Source organism: Lactuca saligna, chromosome 4 (genome assembly GCF_052625555.1).
Source record: "Lactuca saligna cultivar CGN05327 chromosome 4, ASM5262555v1, whole genome shotgun sequence".
NCBI lineage: Eukaryota > Viridiplantae > Streptophyta > Magnoliopsida > Asterales > Asteraceae > Lactuca > Lactuca saligna.
The window spans coordinates 122,364,643-122,385,534 of NC_136420.1; the positions used below are offsets into that span (position 1 = coordinate 122,364,643).

Here is a 20,892-nt window from a genome sequence, read left to right on the forward strand (position 1 = left end):
TTTCCTATGTTGTTCTCTACTAATTTCACACGAATGATGTAATTCAGTTAGTTTTCCATAGAGTCTCTTAGTAGTATTACAATAGATGTTCATGTGTTTCAATAGAATCTTATTATCAGTGCTAAGATTATCCCTATCTATCATAATATTTGTTATCTGCAGCTCTAAACAATCTATCTTAGACTTCTTTGATTCCAGGATTCTTTAAGTTTCTATCAACTGAGTACTGGCTTTCTTAGCTTCATTGCTAGCAGGAATAACAAGATTATTCACATAAGTAACAGAAGCATCAAACTCAGTTAATACAGAATTATATGCAGATGAAGGAATGTTAAAAGATTGAAGTGGAGAATGTACATTTGTAGTCATTGGTGCATTATCTCCTGACTTTCGAAATGAAGCATCTGCCTGTTACATTCTCTTCTTCAACATCCTCATACCTTGCATACATGGCCCCATGAGTTGGATTTCTCATCTCTTCATCATCAAACCATGATGACCATATCTAATACGTTACCTCATCTTCATCTTCTCCTCTAGCCACAAGTGAAAGATTTTTCGAATTTTTCTTGACTTCCTCCAACTTCTCAGTGTAATAAGCGTCATCCTTCACTTTGTTATTTTTCTCTTCTTTCTTTCTCAGCATACAATCATTTTCCATGTGATTTGCTCCATGACAGTAATGACAATCTATACCCGAGTCACCCTTTAGCTTCTTCTCTTGTTTTGAATCCTCAACTTTTACCTCTTTCTTCTCAAACCTCTTCTCCTCACTAACTTTCCCAGAATAACTTCCCTTCGTTTCTCTAGACTTCATTTTCGAATTAAATGGCTTCTTGTAAAACTTCTTCACCTTATTGTTGGAGTAAAATGCAACAACTTCAGAACTCTCATTCTCAGCAACTTCCATCTCATATTCTCTACTACTGACCTTCGAAACTAGAGCTAATGGAGCACCTAAAATGACACTTAACTCTTCTGCCATTTCTTTCACTTCAGTTTCATGAGTTTTTACTTGATTGTAAACATTATTCAGAGTAGAAATATCGAAGCCATGTTGTGTCTTAATCATCAAACTTACATTCATCCATTCTTTTCGAAGACCCATTACAAATGTAATATTGTGTTCCATGTTAGTCCTTTTGATTCCATACCTTGTGCACTTGTAGATAAGCTCGGTCAGACGATCGTAATACATTTCAATTGTTTCTCCATCTTTCTGCTTGAATTCTATTAATTCAATCAGACATTGTTTTACAGAACTGATTTTGGTTTTCTCACTCCCCTGGTACTTTTCTTTCAATGTATTCCAGATCTCTTTTGAAGTTGTGCAAGTGCGAACATGATTATACACCATAGGAGGAAGAGCACCACGAAGCTCTCTCATGCATTTCTTCTCATACTTCTTCAACCTTTTAGTTTGTTCAGTAACACTTGGAGTTGGTGACGAAGTACCTATGCTTTCAACAGAAGAAGGTGGAATTACATCATCAGTAATGCATTTCCATAGCTCTTCATCTATGTCATTCAAGTAATCCTCCATTCGATCAGCCTACTGATCGTAATACCCTGGAATCAGCATTGGAATCTTTGTAGATGATTCAAGGAGATGAGAATACGATGTCATTGTGTTCATGTTGAAATTCGTCATGGATATATGGATGAATTCTCAGAAAAAATTCAGAATTTTGAGAATTAAAATATGAATCAATCAGAATTTTCAAATGGAATACTCGATCAAACAACTCAGTTGCATAATCGAATCACAATTGTAAATCTAAGATGATTTTCAATAGCAAAAAGGATGCGGAAGTTTTGAATCCAAAAGTGATTCAAAATCCTTTTGTCACAGAGTGAAAATCATATCATAGAAAAAATGATTTCTTCTCTGATACCAATTATATATCAGTAGGTGTGTCAATTTATGACACGACACGATAATATACACAAAACGAAACAAAATTGGGATGAAATCAATATTTGTATTCGTGTTCGTGTCGTTTTCGTTTCAAGATTAAAAAACACGATGTCGTGTTCGTGTTCATCAATCGACACGAAATTGACACGGTTAAGCATATGGTTGTTGTGTTTTTCGTTTTTGTCGTGTTATATATCTTTAAGTATGAACGAAATACACTAATAGTTATGTAATATTATATTTTTCGTGTCGTTTTGTGTTGTCGTAGTTTAATTGGTTCGTTTTCGTGTTAATGAAAAAAAACACGACATCGTATCGTGTCGTGTTCATGTTATACAAAACATTGTCGTATCAGAAAAAAACACGACACGACTGCCCGATTTGACAGCCCTATATATCACAGTACAAAAGAGAAAGATGATCGTTAATTCGACTTCCGGGAGGGACTCCCAGGACGAAGCTCCGACAATCAAGTTAGAATCGATTATGAGATTAGAATGGGAAAGTCTAAGGAAAAAGAATTCCCTCGTGAGACGCGACGTGGCGGATCCCCATTTAAGGATCCATCATCATATCTTTTTTCCTCATAACCTCATTGGCTAGAGGAGAATCTTTGATATTGTGATGATCGTGGTTGCCGTTAGATGGGAAAGTGGGACTCTCTAATTGGTACCATGTTTGTCGGGTATTTATTTTGGGAGAAGAGGGCAAGGCGTAGTTCGGTCCCTTAACCATTACACCAGTGACTTTGCGTTGGCGAAGGCCCGACCTTGGCCTCAGACTGGATTTAACCAGGTTCTAACCAGGTCAAGCTTGGCATTAGTGTGAATTCTCCTTTCTTGACGTTCTCCCTGAAGGATACGTTAACAGTATGATACTCCACAGGAGACATACGTTGGCCAAGCCCATCTATAGGGATAGCTAGAAGAAAATCTTGAGAATGTGGTGCACGTAAACACTGGAAAACTGTTTTCTATCGAGCTGTCTTAATGAAATGCAGTCTTCAAAAGAAATGGTTTTACTATACAAAAAGGCTTAGCGGAACAACTTGTTGCCAGTTTGCCTTCTCATTCGTTTTACGTTGATAAATAAGTTTTATTAATGTCATTATAATCTTTGAACATTACACAACATGTCTTCCTTGTTTGTCTTCTCCCCATTTATAATACACTTGGTCTTTTGTATGATACTCTCATTGCTTCATTCCTTTGTGAAACCTTTTTGTAACTTTCCTCCAAAAATGATCATGTTTTTGGTTTTTTCAAACCTTCGCATCTTCGGAATATCGATCCATGCATGTGCCAATGCTAGCACTTCTCTGGTTCACATGCTTTAGCCCTCATCTTATCTTTTCTTTTATTTGGTGCTTTGGTGGGTTGAATTTCTTGAACGAATTTAGGTTCAAAATTGCTCTTGACTTTCCTATTTACAGTTCGGGTTGAGATAAAACATCAAAGGGATTAAATTTGGTGTTAAATAAGATTTTTGGTTGTGTATGGTTATGTAGTTTCAAACAGCGCGCTTGTTGCGACAAGCTAACGAAATTGTTTAATTATTGCCCGACCTTATTTCTACCCTAGAGACTTGCATATAAGAATACTAACCTACACAATACCATGATCACACGACAATTTTTATCTTTTCTCAATAATTATCGATGAGTAATTACTACTTCATTTTGCATGAGTATGGTAAACTTGCATTTTTCGTTTTAAGTAACAACTGTCACGTTTGTTTTCACTTTGCATATAACATGAATATTAGCTTTCGGTTTCATTTTATATGTTTAATGTTTATCGTGTTTTAGTTAGTTATTAGTAAACATGAATTTTGTTTTTTGTTTAAATTTAACACACACATATATATATATATATATATATATATATATATATATATATATATATATATATATATATATATATATATATATATATATATATATATATATATATATATATATTGTTAATTCCTATTTGTGCGCCACACCAACGTGATGTATGCGCAATCTCATATTGCAATGTGCATTCCCTTCGAGACCTAATCACAACATAACGCTTTTCTAAACCAAGGTTGTGGGTATAGTTGTGGATGATACGGTAACATACCGTCATAGTGATAAACGTGAGGAGAAAGATGTCGAAAAATAGAAAAATTGGATTTAGGTACAAATGAATTTTAAAAATTTAACGGCTCACAACATTGAAAAAATTTAACGGCTCAGCTCACAGCATTGTAAGATAAAAAAAAAAAAAAAAAAAAAAAAAAAAAAAAGGTAGAGAGTTCAACTTTTTTAAGCTTATGCTGCCAAACCGTAAGGTCAATGGTCCCATGTTCCAACATTATAAACCTTGGGCCTAAGTTATCCACATTCTTGGGCCTAAGAATACTTAATATATAAAAATATCATAATATTAAATTTTATAGAATTTAATGGATTCTTATATCATTTTTATAAAATTTATATAACTTTATTTTTTTTTTTCTTATACTGTATTGAATTCAATATAATATTATAAAATATAATTTATAATAAATATTTAAGAATTAAAAGCTTTTATTTTTTCAATTGATAAGAGTTTAGTGATCAATCAACTCAAAAGTTATTGAATGCGAAGATGAAATCTTACAATGATAAAAATTTCTCTATTGAATAACTCATCTTATTCAACTCCTATTTTTAATTTACCATTATAAATACTCTAATTACGATTGATTAAAAAGTGTCATGATTAACCGGTTAAAGGCTTTGACAACCTCTAACCCGATTTATAAAGTTGTTTTTAGTATTATCCAACAAATCGGCTTCGTCATTGTTATGGATAAGTGTCACTGTGTTTCGTTGACACGTGGGAAACTGATGCACTCTCCTGCCAACACGTACTCATTAACTTTCATTTTTTTTGCATTTAAAATTAATGTACCGTACAACCCTTAAAGCAGGAAACTGAAAAAATGCAGACAACAATGATGGGCGTCAAGAACGACAACATGCACACCGCCGTCGAGCCACAGCGTTTAAGGGACAAAAAGGTAAAGGAGCTCGTTTCCGAAAAGCGGAGGCTGGTGGAGGTTCCTTACACGGCCCCCCTAGGCCACACAATGAACGCGCTGGTGGCTAACCAGGTGGTGGCGATGCCGGTGGCTGCACCACCTGGACATTGGATTGGTGCCGGTGGATCCATGATATTAGAGTCTGATAAGCATACAGGTTCTGTCAGGAAACATTATATAGGAATGATAACGATGTTAGATATACTAGCCCATATCGCCGGCGACAACCCTGACGACAGTGACGACCATTCGAATATGGAACAAAGGATGGCGGTTCCGGTGTCGTCAGTTATCGGTCATTGCCTCGAAAGTCTCAGCCTTTGGACACTCAATCCTAGCACCAGGTACGTTGGTTCTTTTTTCTTCGTTTCTTTGTCAATTTTTTTTATGTATAGAAATTGCAAGTTAGCAATGGATTTTCCGACGACTTTCATTCAAATGAGTTGAGCTTGCAGCATTATGGATTGTATGGAGGTGTTTAGCAAAGGAATCCATCGTGCTTTAGTGCCACTCGATAGTTCCATGGAAAACGTATCTGGAGTTGAGCTTGTGGAGTCGGCGTCGTCGTACAGGATGCTCACACAAATGGACCTTATGAGGTTCTTAAAGGGACATGAGTCCGATCTCAAACACGTACTCGATCGAACTCTAAACGATCTGGGAGCATTGGTGGAACCCATCTTCGGCGTCACTGATCATACCAAAGTCATCGACGCCATCAAATCCATGAGAGCTGGTTCTCTCAACGCTGTCCCCATCGTCGAATCTTCCAATCCGGCCACCGAAGATCACTCACAACTCGTTAACGTAAGATTGTAAGACCACCACTTCATTTCAAATTATAAGACACATCAACATAACGAAATAGTTTCTTTCAGGGAAAAGGAAGGAAGTTGATCGGTACGTTCTCGGCGACTGATCTGAGAGGGTGTCCGGTTTCTCATCTACAGTCTTGGTTGACGGCGAGTGTTATGGAGTACACCAGGAGCTTGTTGTCTGTGTCTGCTAACATGGCGGGGTCGTCTCCGAGGGAGCTTGTGACTTGTTATGCTGAATCGGCGCTGGCGGAGGTGGTTGATAAGGTGGTGGTGAACCATGTTCATCGTGTTTGGGTCGTGGACAGTGACGGGCGGCTCGAGGGTCTGGTTTCGCTCACGGATATTATCAGAGTGATTAGAACTTCATTATTAGAGTAGATAAAGCTGTTGATGTAAATGATGGAGTATAAATGTGTTATTGTTTTTGTATTTCTAGGCAAGTTTCGATGTGTTTAATATGTGATATCTGTTTCTTTTGGTTTAGTTATTATTATATAATGGATAGTTTGATTGATAAACAATAACTTTAAACCTATGAAACGTTTTATAAATGGGGATATTTAAGATATCTAATCTAAATCCTAAAGGGCTTGAGTCTAAATGGTAAGCACTAACATTCTCTAGCGGTTTGATCGGGAAGGAGCGATTAGAGTGAAAAAACAAAAACATAAAACATAACATAAATTAAGAGTTTGATTAGAGTGAAAAAACAAAAACATAACATAAATTAAGAGTTTGAAACAAAAACATAAAACATAACATAAATTAAGAGTTTGATTAGAGTGAAAAAACAAAAACATAACATAAATTAAGAGTTTATCGGGAAGGAGCGATTAGACTGAAAAAACAAAAACATAAAACATAACATAAATTAAGACAACGACAGTAGCGATGAGAGAGCTGTAAGAGTTTGATCGGGAAGGAGCGATTAGACTGAAAAAACAAAAACATAAAACATAACATAAATTAAGACAACGACAGTAGCGATGAGAGAGCTCTAACGATGATGGCTAATAATTACTACTAGTTAGAGAATGAGAAAGAAGCAATGAGAGAGCGCTGAAAACGGCTAACAATCACTACTAGCTAGAGAATGAGAAAGAAGGCAACGGCCAACAGCGGGTCCTTATACATTTTTATAAGAAGAGAAACCTACTATAAAAAATTAAACCTTTTATACATTTTTATAAGAAGAGAAACCTACTATAAAAAATTAAACCTTTTATACATTTTTATAAGAAGAGAAACCTACTATAAAAGATTAAACCTTTTATACATTTTTATAAGAAGAGAAACCTACTATAAAAGATTAAACCTTTTATTATATAATAGATTTTTTGATTGATAAACGCTTAAACACCTTTTATAAATAGGGATACTTAATAGATCTAATCTAAATCTTAAAGGGCTTAGGTCTAAAACATAAGCACTAATATCCCCCGACAGTTTGATCGGGAGGGGACGATTAAACTAGAGAAATAAAACCATAAAACATAACATAAATGAAAAGAACGGTAGTAGCGGTGGCAGATCTCTAACGATGACGGCTAACAACCAGTACTCGTTGAAGAAGGAGAAAGAAGAAGCGGTGACCAACAGCGAATCCTTTGTATAAGAAGAGAGGAGCGGTGGCAACGACTACGATCATCGAGTTGGCGATAGAGGAGTCCAAAGAAAAGCAGCAAGAAAGAAGAAGGGCTTTAGCTGCGGCGGACGGAGCGTATTCCAACTAACTCGGAAAATAGATTTGAAGAAGAGACTAGTTGAGGAGAAGGCAAAAAGGTTAGAGGCAGGAGACATCCAACGAGGAGACATAAGCAAGAAGGCAGTAAAAGAAGTTGAGGTAAGAGCTCTGGTTAGGTGCCAACAACTGTTTTTTTAATTAGGCGGAGAAGAGAAGAAATGAAAAAAATAAGGAACATAATGAAGGCACCTCCGACGACTATTAGAGAAGGTCGCTAGAGGTAGAGGGTGGCTACGAGTTGTGGTTAGAAGTAACGTTTTAACCTAAAGCTCTGATACCATGTTATAATAAATATTTTCCCATGAATTGGCAACTTAGCATTGTGCCTCTCACGTATATAAATACCATAATAATACAAAAGGATTACAAATAAGAGTAATGGGCTAAATACAATATCAAGCTACCGAACCAAATACACACTAAAAATAAAATATATACGTACAAATATATATCTAACAGCCCCCCGCAGTCCAAACGAGAGGTCGAGAACGAACATTCAGACTGGATCGAAAGTCAAGAAACAGAGTAGACGGTAGCCCCTTGGTAAACATGTCAGCATATTGGGATGAAGAGGGAATATGAAGAACACAAACCTTACCCAAGGCCACTTTATCACACACAAAATGGATGTCGATCTCAATGTGTTTGGTGCGTTGGTGTTGAATAGGATTGGTGGACAGGTAAACGACATTGACATTGTCACAGTAAACAAGAGTAGCTGTCAGAGGAAGGTAACAGAGCTCCCATAGTAAGTTACGAAGCCAACTGGTCTCGGCAACAACATTTGCAACATCGTGATACTCTGCTTCAACACTAGATTTGGAAATGATACTCTGTCGTTTGGAAGACTGGGAGAGAAGATTATGTCCAATGAAGCACAATAGCCTGATGTGGATCATCAAGAGGTAGGGCGGCCTGCCCAGTCATCATCAGAGTAAGCAACTAGAGCACAAGCAGGAGAAGCATAGAGATATAAGCCATGATCAAGTAAGGTTCTCGAGGATCATGCATATATAGAAACACCTGTTGGAATGCATAAGATATATCTGGCCGAGTGAAATTCAAGTATTGAAGTGCACCAACAAGAAGACGATATAAGGTTGGATCAGCAATAGGAGGGCTGAAGCCATCGAATTTTGCATTCTTTTCGGCTGGAGTAAAAGCAAGTTTGAAATTTAGACATTTTAGCATGGTCTATAATCTTAGTGGCATATTTCTGTTGAGAGAGAAACATGCCATCACAGTTTCGAACGATAGATATACTGAGAAAATAATTAAGAGCACCCAAATCAGTCATGGAGAATTTGGCATGTAAGGTGGTGATAATCTTCTGTAAGAGACATGTGGATGAAGCAGCCAACACAATGTCATCAATATAATGTAAAAAGATAGGATATGTGACCCCCTTTGTTGTAGATGAATAAAGAAGTATTAGATTTGTTTTTGGTGAAGACGAACTAAATGATATACTAAGCAAGTCTGTAGTACCATGCACGTGGAGCCTGCTTAAGGCCATAAAGAGATCGCTGTAATAGACATACATGATATGGAGTGGAGGGGTCACGGAAACCCGGTGGCTGTTGAATATAAATTGTTTCCTGGAAATGGCCATGAAGAAAAGCGTTCTTGATGTCCAAATGATGGATTGGCCAGCTATGAGGGACAATAATACTAAGAATAGTTTGAATAGTAGCAAGTTTAACAACTGGACTAAAAGTTTCATACAATCAATGTCGGGATGTTGGCTTCGTCCATTAGCAACCATACCAATCATAATAGGTTGCCTTTATGGATGCAATTTATAAATAGAAAATGATCAAATAGACTTTCGAATAAGAGATTCTACCCTAAGACCACAACCAGACGAGGAATAGGAAATAAGTCCAAATTAATCATTCTAAGGCTATAAGCTCCTAACTGTATACAATTTTAAAAGAATATACATAGCAAGATCTATACAATTATCATAGCTCAAATATCAATATAACATGGCTAACATATTGGGGAACTACTTACTTGGGTTGGCCGATCACGCGCGTTGCACTCTCCTCTCTTCCATTCTTTAAAAGTTTTAACTTTTATTTTTGAAAACAACTTTGCCATTTCCTTAGTTTGAGTCCTGACATACCCGAGGGTGTGCCTGAATCCCTCAAACCATGGCTTTGATACCAACTTGTAACAACCTAATTTTCAAAAGAAAACTTTCATTTTTGATTAACCAAAATACTTTCCACAAACCATGAAATCCCAAATACAATTGTTTTCAAATTTCATATCAAATACAACTTTATTTCAAATCATCAGAGTGTCCCATAAAACGCCTGATAGAGAGTGCACGCCACACCATCAAGCCTTACCCTTGCCCTTGGGCTTAGATGTATGTGAAACAAATGCACACACTGTAATCTAATGCTTAGTGAGTTCCCCAGAGTGTACCCCGCACACAATCCACATAAAACATATCATATTGGCTATAAAAGCTACATATATCACATAAGTGATGCATACAAACATATAAGGATGTTGGGGCTCCTCCCAAGGTCTTATACCTACTTGCCATGGGATCCCCCGTATGGTCTTTACCTAGGAATTCTATGGTCTCCCCCACATGGTCTTATTTCCAACTGTCACGGGCTCCCCCCCAGGGTCTTCCATGCAAACAACATAATAGTCAACTAGCGTATCATATATCACAAAAATATCTATCATACTACATAACTCATACATAAGCATATAAAGTTGTCGTGGACTCCATCCAGGGTGATACTCCTATGTTTCATTGGCTCCCCTACATGGTCTTTACCTAGGAATGCCATGAGCTCCCCCACATGGTCTTATACCCAACTGCCACAGGCTTCCACCGGGTCTTCACATATCCAATAAATAAGTACTAGCACATTCTTGTATACATGCATACCAGACATATCAGTAGTGAATCCACAACAAACACTACAACTAACTAAATGGGCTGGCCTTAGTGCCTTCTACCCATTGGTATGGTGAGGAGACTCACCTTTGTTTGTTGAATCCGAAAGCTGCTCTCCTAACAGTCTGTAACCACCCGTGCTGAACAATAATAACATTACCCAAGGTTAGGACTGAACACAATCCAACTAAAGGACCCCAAACCCCAAGTCCTTTCACAATGGCCCAAAAAGTCTTCCTTTGCTAATGGGCCCAAAGTCCATGTCCAAAATCATTAATGGGCCTCGTGGCCCAATAAAGCCCAACCATAGTATCCATGGTCCAACATAGACAAGTTGGCCCACTAACTCCAAAATGTGACCAGGCCTAGTGACTAATTAAGGCTCAAAATTTTGCAAGCCCAAAACAAGTCCAACCCCATCTGAGGTGCGTACGCATTGCGTACCACCCTGGTACGTACAACGTATTGAGTCCCTAAGCTGTACGTGCGGCATACTCTAACTTACGCCCATCATACAAATAGATTAAGCACTTTCTTCAATTAAGTGTTCAATACTCGATATTCTAACGTCCAATACCAGATCTGAGCTCATTAAGACGTCCTAGTGCATGCTATATGGGACTTAAAACTTCATTCTTCACATTAGGACTTCATATAAAGATTCAAACTCATGCATGGAGTCTAGAAACTCTTCAAGCTAGCACCTTTATGCATCTAGCATGCTCACAAAGTTCAGATCTAACCATTTTAGCCTTTAGAGTTGCTCAACTCTCAAGAGAAAGTCCAAAACCAACTAAATGGGCAAAATAGGAAACCCTAGCAAGATCTAATGAATAAGATGTCACGATCAAATCTTTATACCTCCAGAAGCTCTTCAAGGTGAACTAAATGCAGATCCTTGGATCCCAATGCCACTCCAAGCTTGCTTAGCAACTCCTTCTTCTTGAATGGACACTAAAATGGCCACAAATACACTCCTTAAGCTTAAAAACAATCTCACACGGTATCTATAGTGTAGAAAGGTAAATTAAGGCTATAGAGGCTGACTAGGGTTTGGTCCAAGAGGTTTAATGGTGTTTAAATAGGTGTCAAGTTCGAGAATTGGGGTTTTGGCCCTCTGTCACGTACGCTCCACGTACCTATACGTATGCCCTGCATACACGACCACCTTCCGCGATCATGCATTCCTTAGTACGCTAAGCGTACTCCTAGAGTACGCCCCGCGTACTAAGGGACCTTTTATGCCATCTTTTCCTTTTTAAGGGTCTAAACAGTCATACTTGATTTGGAGTGTTACAGATAATACATAATAAGACTTAATCAATAAGCCTTAAGTCTTGAGCCATACTCTTTAAGTCATAAACCCTAAGCTATAAGCCAAAATCCCTAAGCCATACATCATAAGCAATACACAATAAGATATAAATCATAAGTCATAATCCATATGCCATAAGCCACAAGACAAAATTCACAATCTGTATGCCTAAACCCTAAGTCATAAGCCATGAGCCTTTATAAACCTTAAGTCATAAACCTTAAGCCTTAAGTCATACATCATAAGCAATTAGACAAAAACCATAAGCATTAAGTGAAAAACCTTAAGCTTAAAGCCTTAATCCATAGGTCTTAAACCCTAAGCCATAAGTCATGAGCAAAAAGCTTGAAGCCCTTAGTCATATATATCAAACCATAAATCAAAAAACCTAAGTCTTGAGACCTAATACCTAAACTAAAAGTCAAAAGCCTTAAATCCTAATCACCAAGCCATAAGTCTTAATCCATAAAAAATGATATATAAGACATAAGCCACAAGGCATAAGCATAAGCTATAAGCAATCTGCCATAAACCATAATCCATAAACATTATATCTTAAACCAAAATTCATGATCTATAAGTACTTAGCCATACACACTATGCCTTAGTGATCCATAAACGCTAAGCCCTAAGTCACAAGGCATAAGTATTAAAAACTTGATTGTAAAACTTAAACCTTCAACTTATATGGGCCATCCATAGACCATGAGACCTAATCCTTAAGCCATACACCATAATTATTGAGCCTAAAGCCTCAATCCTTTGACCCTAAACCATAAACCATAAGGCATGCACCCCAAACCCTAAACCACAAGCCTTTAGACATGAGTTATATACCCTAATCCATAAGACATACTCACTAAGCTAAAAACCATAAGTCATAAGTCATAATCCATAAGCCATACGACACATGCCCAAACCCCTAACCATAATCCCTAAGCTTTAAGTTATAAATCCTATGTTATAAACCATAATCCGTAAGTCATAAACCCCAAACCAAAAGCCCAAGGCGATACCCATAATCCCTAAGCCCTAACACATATGGCATAAGTCATAAGACCTAATAACTAAGCGATAATCCATAGAGAATAAGCTTAATCCATAATCAATAAGTAATAAGGCTTAATACATAATGTCATAAGCCTTAATCCTTAAGCTATAAATCATAAATATTAAGTCATAAGTATTAAGTGATAAGCCATAAGCCCTAAAACCTAAGGTAACCATAAGTCATAAGTGTGACATCCCCATTTTCACAGCTAGAAAAGACCGATTTTGTTTATGCTTTATAAAAATCAGAGTTCTTCTTTTAATAAAAATGTTGCGGAATTCGTTCACAGAAAAACACGATAAATACATTATTAAAACATTTTCGAAGAAACATATTTTATTCATTTTAAAACGTTTGGGATGTCATCGTCAATACAAGAACATAAGCATAAACAGAACTTACATTTATTTACACTAGTGATCTACATCTCTTTAATCTCTCAGTGTAATGTGACTTCATATCAACACCTGTGATATAAATAAACTGAGTGGGTCAGGTTGGGAAACCTGGTGAGTACATAGGGTTTTCAACCCACAATAATATAATTATTATGTTTAAACAATCAAACAATCAACCCAATTACCCATCCCCATTATCTTCTTTACTCTTAAGGATTTATCCTAAGAGTCATCTATTCTGCATTCGTTTATTCTGAAGTCGACTTCCAGGGTTATAGGACTTGCACTAAATCCATAGCTGCCAATGTTCGTTCATAAAGCATTAATTCCATAGCTGCTATAGTCTATTCATCGGGTACTAAATTCATATCTACCAGTGTTTATCTAATGGGTACTAAGTCCATAGCTACCAATTCCTTAATAGGTACTAAATCCATAGCTACCGGTGTTTGTCCAATAGGCACCAAGTCCATAGCTGCCGATGTTTATTAGTTAGGCACTAAGTCTATAGCTGCCAATGTTTACTCACATCATCTTTTATCTCTCATCATTCATCTACCCGTATCATACCCAACATATTCGTGTATATAAAATACGTATACAATTTAAATCATCTAAAACATGTATAAAAACGTTCATCCAACATAGACAGCAAGTATACAGATAATATGTACACATAGTGTAGTGGTTTAGATTCTGATGGCATATGCGGAATTAGAAAGATCTAGTGATTCATCATACAAATTTAAGAACATAAGGAGTAAATAAATCTTTGTAAGCTCTTATTAGATCTAGAAAGATTATACAAATGGGTCTTGTATACAATATCTCTCTCTAGTCTACCGATTTTGTTTATGCTTTATAAAAATCAGAGTTCTTCTTTTAATAAAAATGTTGCGGAATTCGTTCACAGAAAAACACGATAAATACATTATTAAAACATTTTCGAAGAAACGTATTTTATTCATTTTAAAACGTTTGGGATGTCATCGTCAATACAAGAACATAAGCATAAACAGAACTTACATTTATTTACACTAGTGATCTACATCTCTTTAATCTCTCAGTGTAATGTGACTTCATATCAACACCTGTGATATAAATAAACTGAGTGGGTCAGGTTGGGAAACCTGGTGAGTACATAGGGTTTTCAACCCACAATAATATAATTATTATGTTTAAACAATCAAACAATCAACCCAATTACCCATCCCCATTATCTTCTTTACTCTTAAGGATTTATCCTAAGAGTCATCTATTCTGCATTCGTTTATTCCGAAGTCGACTTCCAGGGTTATAGGACTTGCACTAAATCCATAGCTGCCAATGTTCGTTCATAAAGCACTAATTCCATAGCTGCTATAGTCTATTCATCGGGTACTAAATCCATATCTACCAGTGTTTATCTAATGGGTACTAAGTCCATAGCTACCAATTCCTTAATAGGTACTAAATCCATAGCTACCGGTGTTTGTCCAATAGGCACCAAGTCCATAGCTGCCGATGTTTATTAGTTAGACACTAAGTCTATAGCTGCCAATGTTTACTCACATCATCTTTTATCTCTCATCATTCATCTACCCGTATCATACCCAACATATTCGTGTATATAAAATACGTATACAATTTAAATCATCTAAAACATGTATAAAAACGTTCATCCAACATAGACAGCAAGTATACAGATAATATGTACACATAGTGTAGTGGTTTAGATTCTGATGGCATATGCGGAATTAGAAAGATCTAGTGATTCATCATACACATTTAAGAACATAAGGAGTAAATAAATCTTTGTAAGCTCTTATTAGATCTAGAAAGATTATACAAATGGGTCTTGTATACAATATCTCTCTCTAGTCTAACACTCCATATGGACTCTTACATAATGGGAGTCACTCACTTCCTATTTATAGGAAAGACTCAACCCATTTACACATACAAAGAGGAAAGCCTAAAACAATACATCCAAGCATGACTTTGCACCCTAACATTCTCCCCCTCAAAGTTAGGATTGGATGTCCGGCTTTAATCTCCAACGAGCTAGCGCGATCAAGACCAACTCCCCCTCGAAGTAACACCGGTCTTCAAATCCACAAATGAATATTCGACAAACTCGAGAAGCTTCGAATACCCATCATTTCTCCCCCTTTTTATAATCAAAAATTGATTATAAAATCCACTAAGGATGAGAAGCGCCCGAGGAATAATCTTCACAATACTCCCCCTTGATGTGTACCAAAAATGAATCACCAAAAATCTTGCACGGAAAAACAATCACGAAAAAGCCACAAAAATTTCCAATTTATGAAAATTTTTGACTTTTTGGGTGAAAGCTGCAAGATTTTTAAAAAAAAACCGGGTAGAAATTGTCATTTTCTGAAACTTGCAGGGACCCGTTGCGCCAAAAACAGTCAAATAAGCGAAACTCTAGCCCATTTGCGAAACCGGGCATAAAGCGTAAATTCGCACAAACTGCAGGGACCAAAACTGAAAATTCTGTAATTTCTCAGTTTTTATTGCTATTTGCGAAACTCCAGGGACTATTTTCGAATCTTCTTCCCTTTTGTTCTCCAATCATGCGAAGTTGGATCAATTTTGTCACTTCGTGAAAAAGTTCAGGGGTGCAAATTGAAACTCTTTGTGTTCTTCCCCAAATCACCATATACAGTGAAAACTTCGCATGTTTCAGATTCTTTCGCATGTTCCTTACAAATACTTCGCATCTTTAACCCAATTAACTAAATGCGAACCTTGTTTTCCTTATATGCGAACTCTGATTTTAATATGCGATTCCAAGTGAGCTCTGTAACCAAATGCGAACACAACTGAAATTTTCATAAAATCAGTCGACAATTGATGACCCACTGGATTCGTTTTTTTTCATTCAAACCAACCTTCTCATTCAACATTACAAGCAATCAAGTCTTGACAATTGATTTCCAAATGATTCAACTATCGACAAATGACTGGCTTCACTCTTAATCGACTTCGCAAAATCAACATACATCCCTGAGTTCATAACCAATTGAAAATTGAAAATCAAAATCGACTTCACTCTTAATCGACTCTTGACAATTGAAAAACGACTCCAAGATTTCGAAATCCAGTCTTCCCAATCAATACAAATCACGTTGATATCACAAATCAAAGTCGAAATCTAATTACTCATCAAACCATCGATTCGTTAGTCTCAGGTCATAACCAACTATCGATTTCAACATTAACGAACATACATCCCTGAGTTCGTTCCCTTCTATCATTCATCAACATTTTTACAAATCCAACCAATTAATCTCCAAATTAAACTCGATTTCTTCTTTTAAATCACATGTTGAACTCAAATCCATCGATTTCTGCTTTCAATTCCATGAATCAACCCATAGAAAACATGGTTGACTTTTTCTTTGATTGACTTTTCAAAATCAAAGATTAAGAAACACGAAATTGATGATTCTAACCACAAATTTCAGATCAAAACTTGTTCAACTAATTGTTCTTCAAATATTCTTCACAAAACTTTGAAAGTTCTTGATCAATTTCATCAAAATAAAAAAATCAATCTCCGACTTCTTCACTGGAACTTGTTTAAGATCAAGTTCATCATATTGCAAATCATAAGCACTCGACACTCATTTTCAGATATTCATTCAACATCGATTGAGAAAAGGAAAAAATAATGAGAAGTCGAGATTAAGAACTGAAGAACAATTGATTTTGAATGATCGATAAAACGCAATTGCAAGTTGACCGATTCAAGACTTGATAAATCGATAGAAGAACAATGATTAATATTCATCAAAGAAACTGATTTGATGCTACCAACGATCGATTCAACATACAAGATCTTGGTTATTGATTTGCTTAGAACGAGAAGATAGATGTCGAACATTTGAAAAGAATCAGATACCACGAACATATCAATTGGATTATAAGATTTGGCTCAATATGTTTGAATGAACAGTATATCATCCACTTTTTGGGCTCAATAATTCGAATCTGATTCAATGAGATTTTGGGCTCCATTGATGAACAGTAACAACAAGATTATAGTTCTGGGCTTAGAAAGGATTAAATGAACAGTGGATCATCGGATATTTGGTTTTTCAAATATGATGATATGAATATTGAATTTAAAATGATTTTGAATTTTGGTTTTTGAATTGATCAAAAAAAATAATTGGATCAATCAATGAGATTTGAAACGGATTTGATCCAATGAGGCAAATCGATCAAAAATTGAAAAACAAAAAGCACGAATTGAAATCATGGATGTTTTGGAATCCATTTGAGAATTTGAGATACCTTTTCGACGAATCGAGATCCATTTTCAACGAACAAATCAAATTTGGAAGATCTTGGTTCTTTTGTCGGAATGAGAAAATCTCCAAATCGAACATTGTACCACCCACCATGCGAGATGTACAACTTGTTCTTCGTGTTCTTCAACGATCCAAGAACATCTTCAAAAGAACTACCAACACTTTTGGGTTTTGACTTCAAATTCAATGCAACCTTTGGAGATTGTTGCCTTGGAACCCAAATTTGCTTCACGGATTTTGGCTTCATAACATATGACGATTTTTGTGAGTAAACCTGCTTGTTCTTCCGATTTATCTTCTTCTTCTTTTTTGTAACGCCCGGGTTTTCAGGGCTAAACATTTTCTCAATATAACAGTCTAGGTCAACTATTGTAACTCTTTTTGAAGTAATAAATATGAAATATTTGAGTATTATGTGAACTATGTGTTTATGTGTTTATTATAAATGTATAATTAACAAAGAATAAAAATGAGCGTCAAAATTAAAGTGTGAGATAATCCCGATATCTCTACATAAAGTTGTAGAATACGTCTCAAGGTTTCCGTACATATAAAGAATGCCGAAATCCGAGCTATAATGAAGAAGTTATGGCCCGCCGAAGTTTTACGGCAAAACCGGCACGGCACCGGAAGACATAAAATAGTAAATTTACGATAGAAGACTTTTAACCTTAGAAATCTAAACAAAAGTTGTAGAATATGTTAAACTAATAACATCGATAAAAAGAACGCCCAAATCCGACTTCGTATGAAGAAGTTACGCTTTTTCGAAGTTTCGGACTAACAGTGTACTACCCGAAATTCGAATGTTTGATCGAGCGGTTTTTAGCCGACACGACCTGAACGAGAATCGAAGATCTTGTTGAGAGTAGCGTAACGAGAAAAAGATGGGCAAAAATGGATGTCGGATGAAGAAGTTATGAGGATTTAACGGACCAATTGTGTCCCGACCCGTTAATAATATAAAATTTAAAATCGAGCCAAAAATAGCCGACGAAGTCTAAACGAAAATTGTATAGTACGTTCCCACCTTCGCGTGGATATAAAGAACATCAAAAACGGAGCTCGTATGCGAAAGTTACGAATTTTTGAAGTTAGGACTCGAAAATGCGAGACCTGTTGCGAATCGGATGACGTGGCACGATCAGAGCCGTCGCTTGCGGCTCACGGTCTCGCTCGGATAAGCGACACGTCGCTCCTCGCTACGCCCAGCGTTTGGTTTCGTGCGCCCCGCGTCCGCTCGCTCTCGGTCCAGAAGGCGCCACGACGCCTCGCCTTACGCCCCGCGTACGAGGACCGGTACGCCCCGCGTACCCTCGCCTGATCTACTCCGAGTGCCAGACAGCTGGATCTTCGCTGGCGATCTTATCCGCGGTACGCCCTGCGTAGGGTCCGAGGTACGCCCAGCGTACCGAGGCCCTCGCGGCTATAAAAGGAGGCCGAGGGTGCCTCCATTTTTCACACATTCCAACCTTCTTTCTCTCACTACTTTCTCTCTCTACAACCCCAAACCATCCCTAAGCCCTAGTTGAACCCCTAGCACCCTAAGGAAGCCCCGAGGCTCCTGGCATCCCGAGAAAAAGGAGTTTTTCGGTTTCGAAACGCTGCTCCAATTGAGTCCCGGTTTTCGATAAAATTCGTTGTAAGTATGCTACGCTTACGCAATTTTTAATATAGCTTCCAAATAATTATAGGAATGTTATTAGGTCCTTAAAATAATTATTTAGGCTATTATTATGAGTTATATTGAGTGTTATTAACACTTATATAATAATAATAATATTCAGACTAATTAATTTGTCGCGGTTATCATTAAACTAAACCATAGTGGTATCGATACTAGGTTTTATCGAAGGAATATCGTTTTGAGAGTATCGAAACGCTGTCCGAGTGCTGAGTCACCACCTAATCAGGTGAGTGCATATTCACTTTCAACTTACACATAGATATGAAGTATTTAATATAAATTACGTGCTATGTGTGCATATTATCTGAATACTTGCTATCTATGTTGGATGAACGTTTTATACATGTTTTCAAAGATTTAAACTGTATATGTATTTTATATCTACAAAATGTGTTGGGTAAAACATGGGTAGATGTAATAGTTGCTGTGTGACAAAATAAAATAATGAGAGGCCTCGTTTTAGATGTTATTGATGATCCAGTCATCTAGCGGAGTATAGATGACGACCACGGACTATTCTAGACAGTCCAGTGGAACACTAGCAGGCTCGCACCCTGTAGGTGTTTATTTGAACTGTGTGCTCACCAGATGTACTCCATCCCCTACATGGTTGCCTATTAGGACATTTATTGCTGAGGAATCCCCTTAGCAGTAGTGTCCATCCCGATGATGATCCTTAGGCTAGGTCCCTTATGATAGGTGTTTAGGGACGTAAAGTGAGGATAACGGGAATGGGTAATCGGGTTATTGTTGATTAATGAAATTAATAAACTTATTTATTGTGGGTTGAAAACCCTATGTGCTCACCAGGCTCCCAAGCCTGACCCACTCAGTTTTATGTATTACAGGAAGTGGCGCATGAGCATAGGTGTGATGTTTTGGACGAGGGATTACGGATATAGGCCTGTAGATATGAAATAATGTAGTAAGGCTTATATTGTACTGTTTATACTTTTGATCTGTACGAACATGACATCCCGAGTCTTTTAATGAAATACATTTCTATGGAAATGCTTTTGATAAATCTTTATCATATTATTGTTTTGGGACAAATTCCGCAATTCTTTTATTAAAAGATAACTCTGATTTTGAAATAAAGTATAAACAAAACCGGTCTTTTCTGGCCGTGATTTTGGGGATGTCACAGTTGGTATCAGAGCATTAGTTTAAGCGAACTAGGAATTTGTAGGATTTCTAGAATTAAACTTAGAATGCTAAGCGATGATTGTGAGGTGTGAGCACTAGCTTATTTTAGGAATTGTGCCTAAAATGCTTATATGTGCTAAATGCTTTATGCATGATATGCTATTATTTTGTTCGGATCTATGGTCTGTTGCCGACCGGATCTGGAAACCTTATGTGTTTAGGATTCTAAACGTACGACTACGCTATTAGAACTAGCATGTAAACGTTTCGGAGTGATAAGGACGATTTAAAACGTCTCTCCTAAATAAAGATCTAAATTCGCCTTATTCGGTGTATAGATCAAGATGGTAAGGACCCGTAGCGGAAACGAATTCCATGAGGAACTACTACCCATAGAGTTAAACGGTTTCGACATCGTTTTGGGTATGGACTGGCTTAGCGCCAATGATGCCGAGATATTATGCCGAAAGAAGATAGTTAGGATAAACCCACCCGGAAAGGAATCATTTATGGTGT

The 20,892-nt window shown here is 36.9% G+C and overlaps 1 protein-coding gene across 1 annotated transcript; it reads left to right on the forward strand.

Moving 5' to 3' along the window:
* The first annotated feature begins 4,853 nt into the window (after window positions 1–4,853).
* On the forward strand, window positions 4,854–6,243 carry LOC145038785 (Cystathionine beta-synthase (CBS) protein). Its single transcript, XM_078987034.1, has 3 exons — window positions 4,854–5,313; window positions 5,425–5,776; window positions 5,848–6,243. Exons 1-3 carry the CDS (start codon window positions 4,871–4,873, stop codon window positions 6,163–6,165), a joined length of 1,113 nt encoding a protein of 370 aa, XP_078843160.1. The 5' UTR covers window positions 4,854–4,870; the 3' UTR covers window positions 6,166–6,243.
* The last annotated feature ends 14,649 nt before the right edge of the window (window positions 6,244–20,892 follow it).

Coding starts and splice junctions, on each gene's coding strand:
- LOC145038785 (XM_078987034.1), top strand. CDS start 4,871: ATGCAGACAACAATGATGGGCGTCAAGAACGACAACATGCACACCGCC. Junction 5,314..5,424: donor ACACTCAATCCTAGCACCAG/GTACGTTGGTTC, acceptor TTGAGCTTGCAG/CATTATGGATTGTATGGAGG. Junction 5,777..5,847: donor ATCACTCACAACTCGTTAAC/GTAAGATTGTAA, acceptor AGTTTCTTTCAG/GGAAAAGGAAGGAAGTTGAT.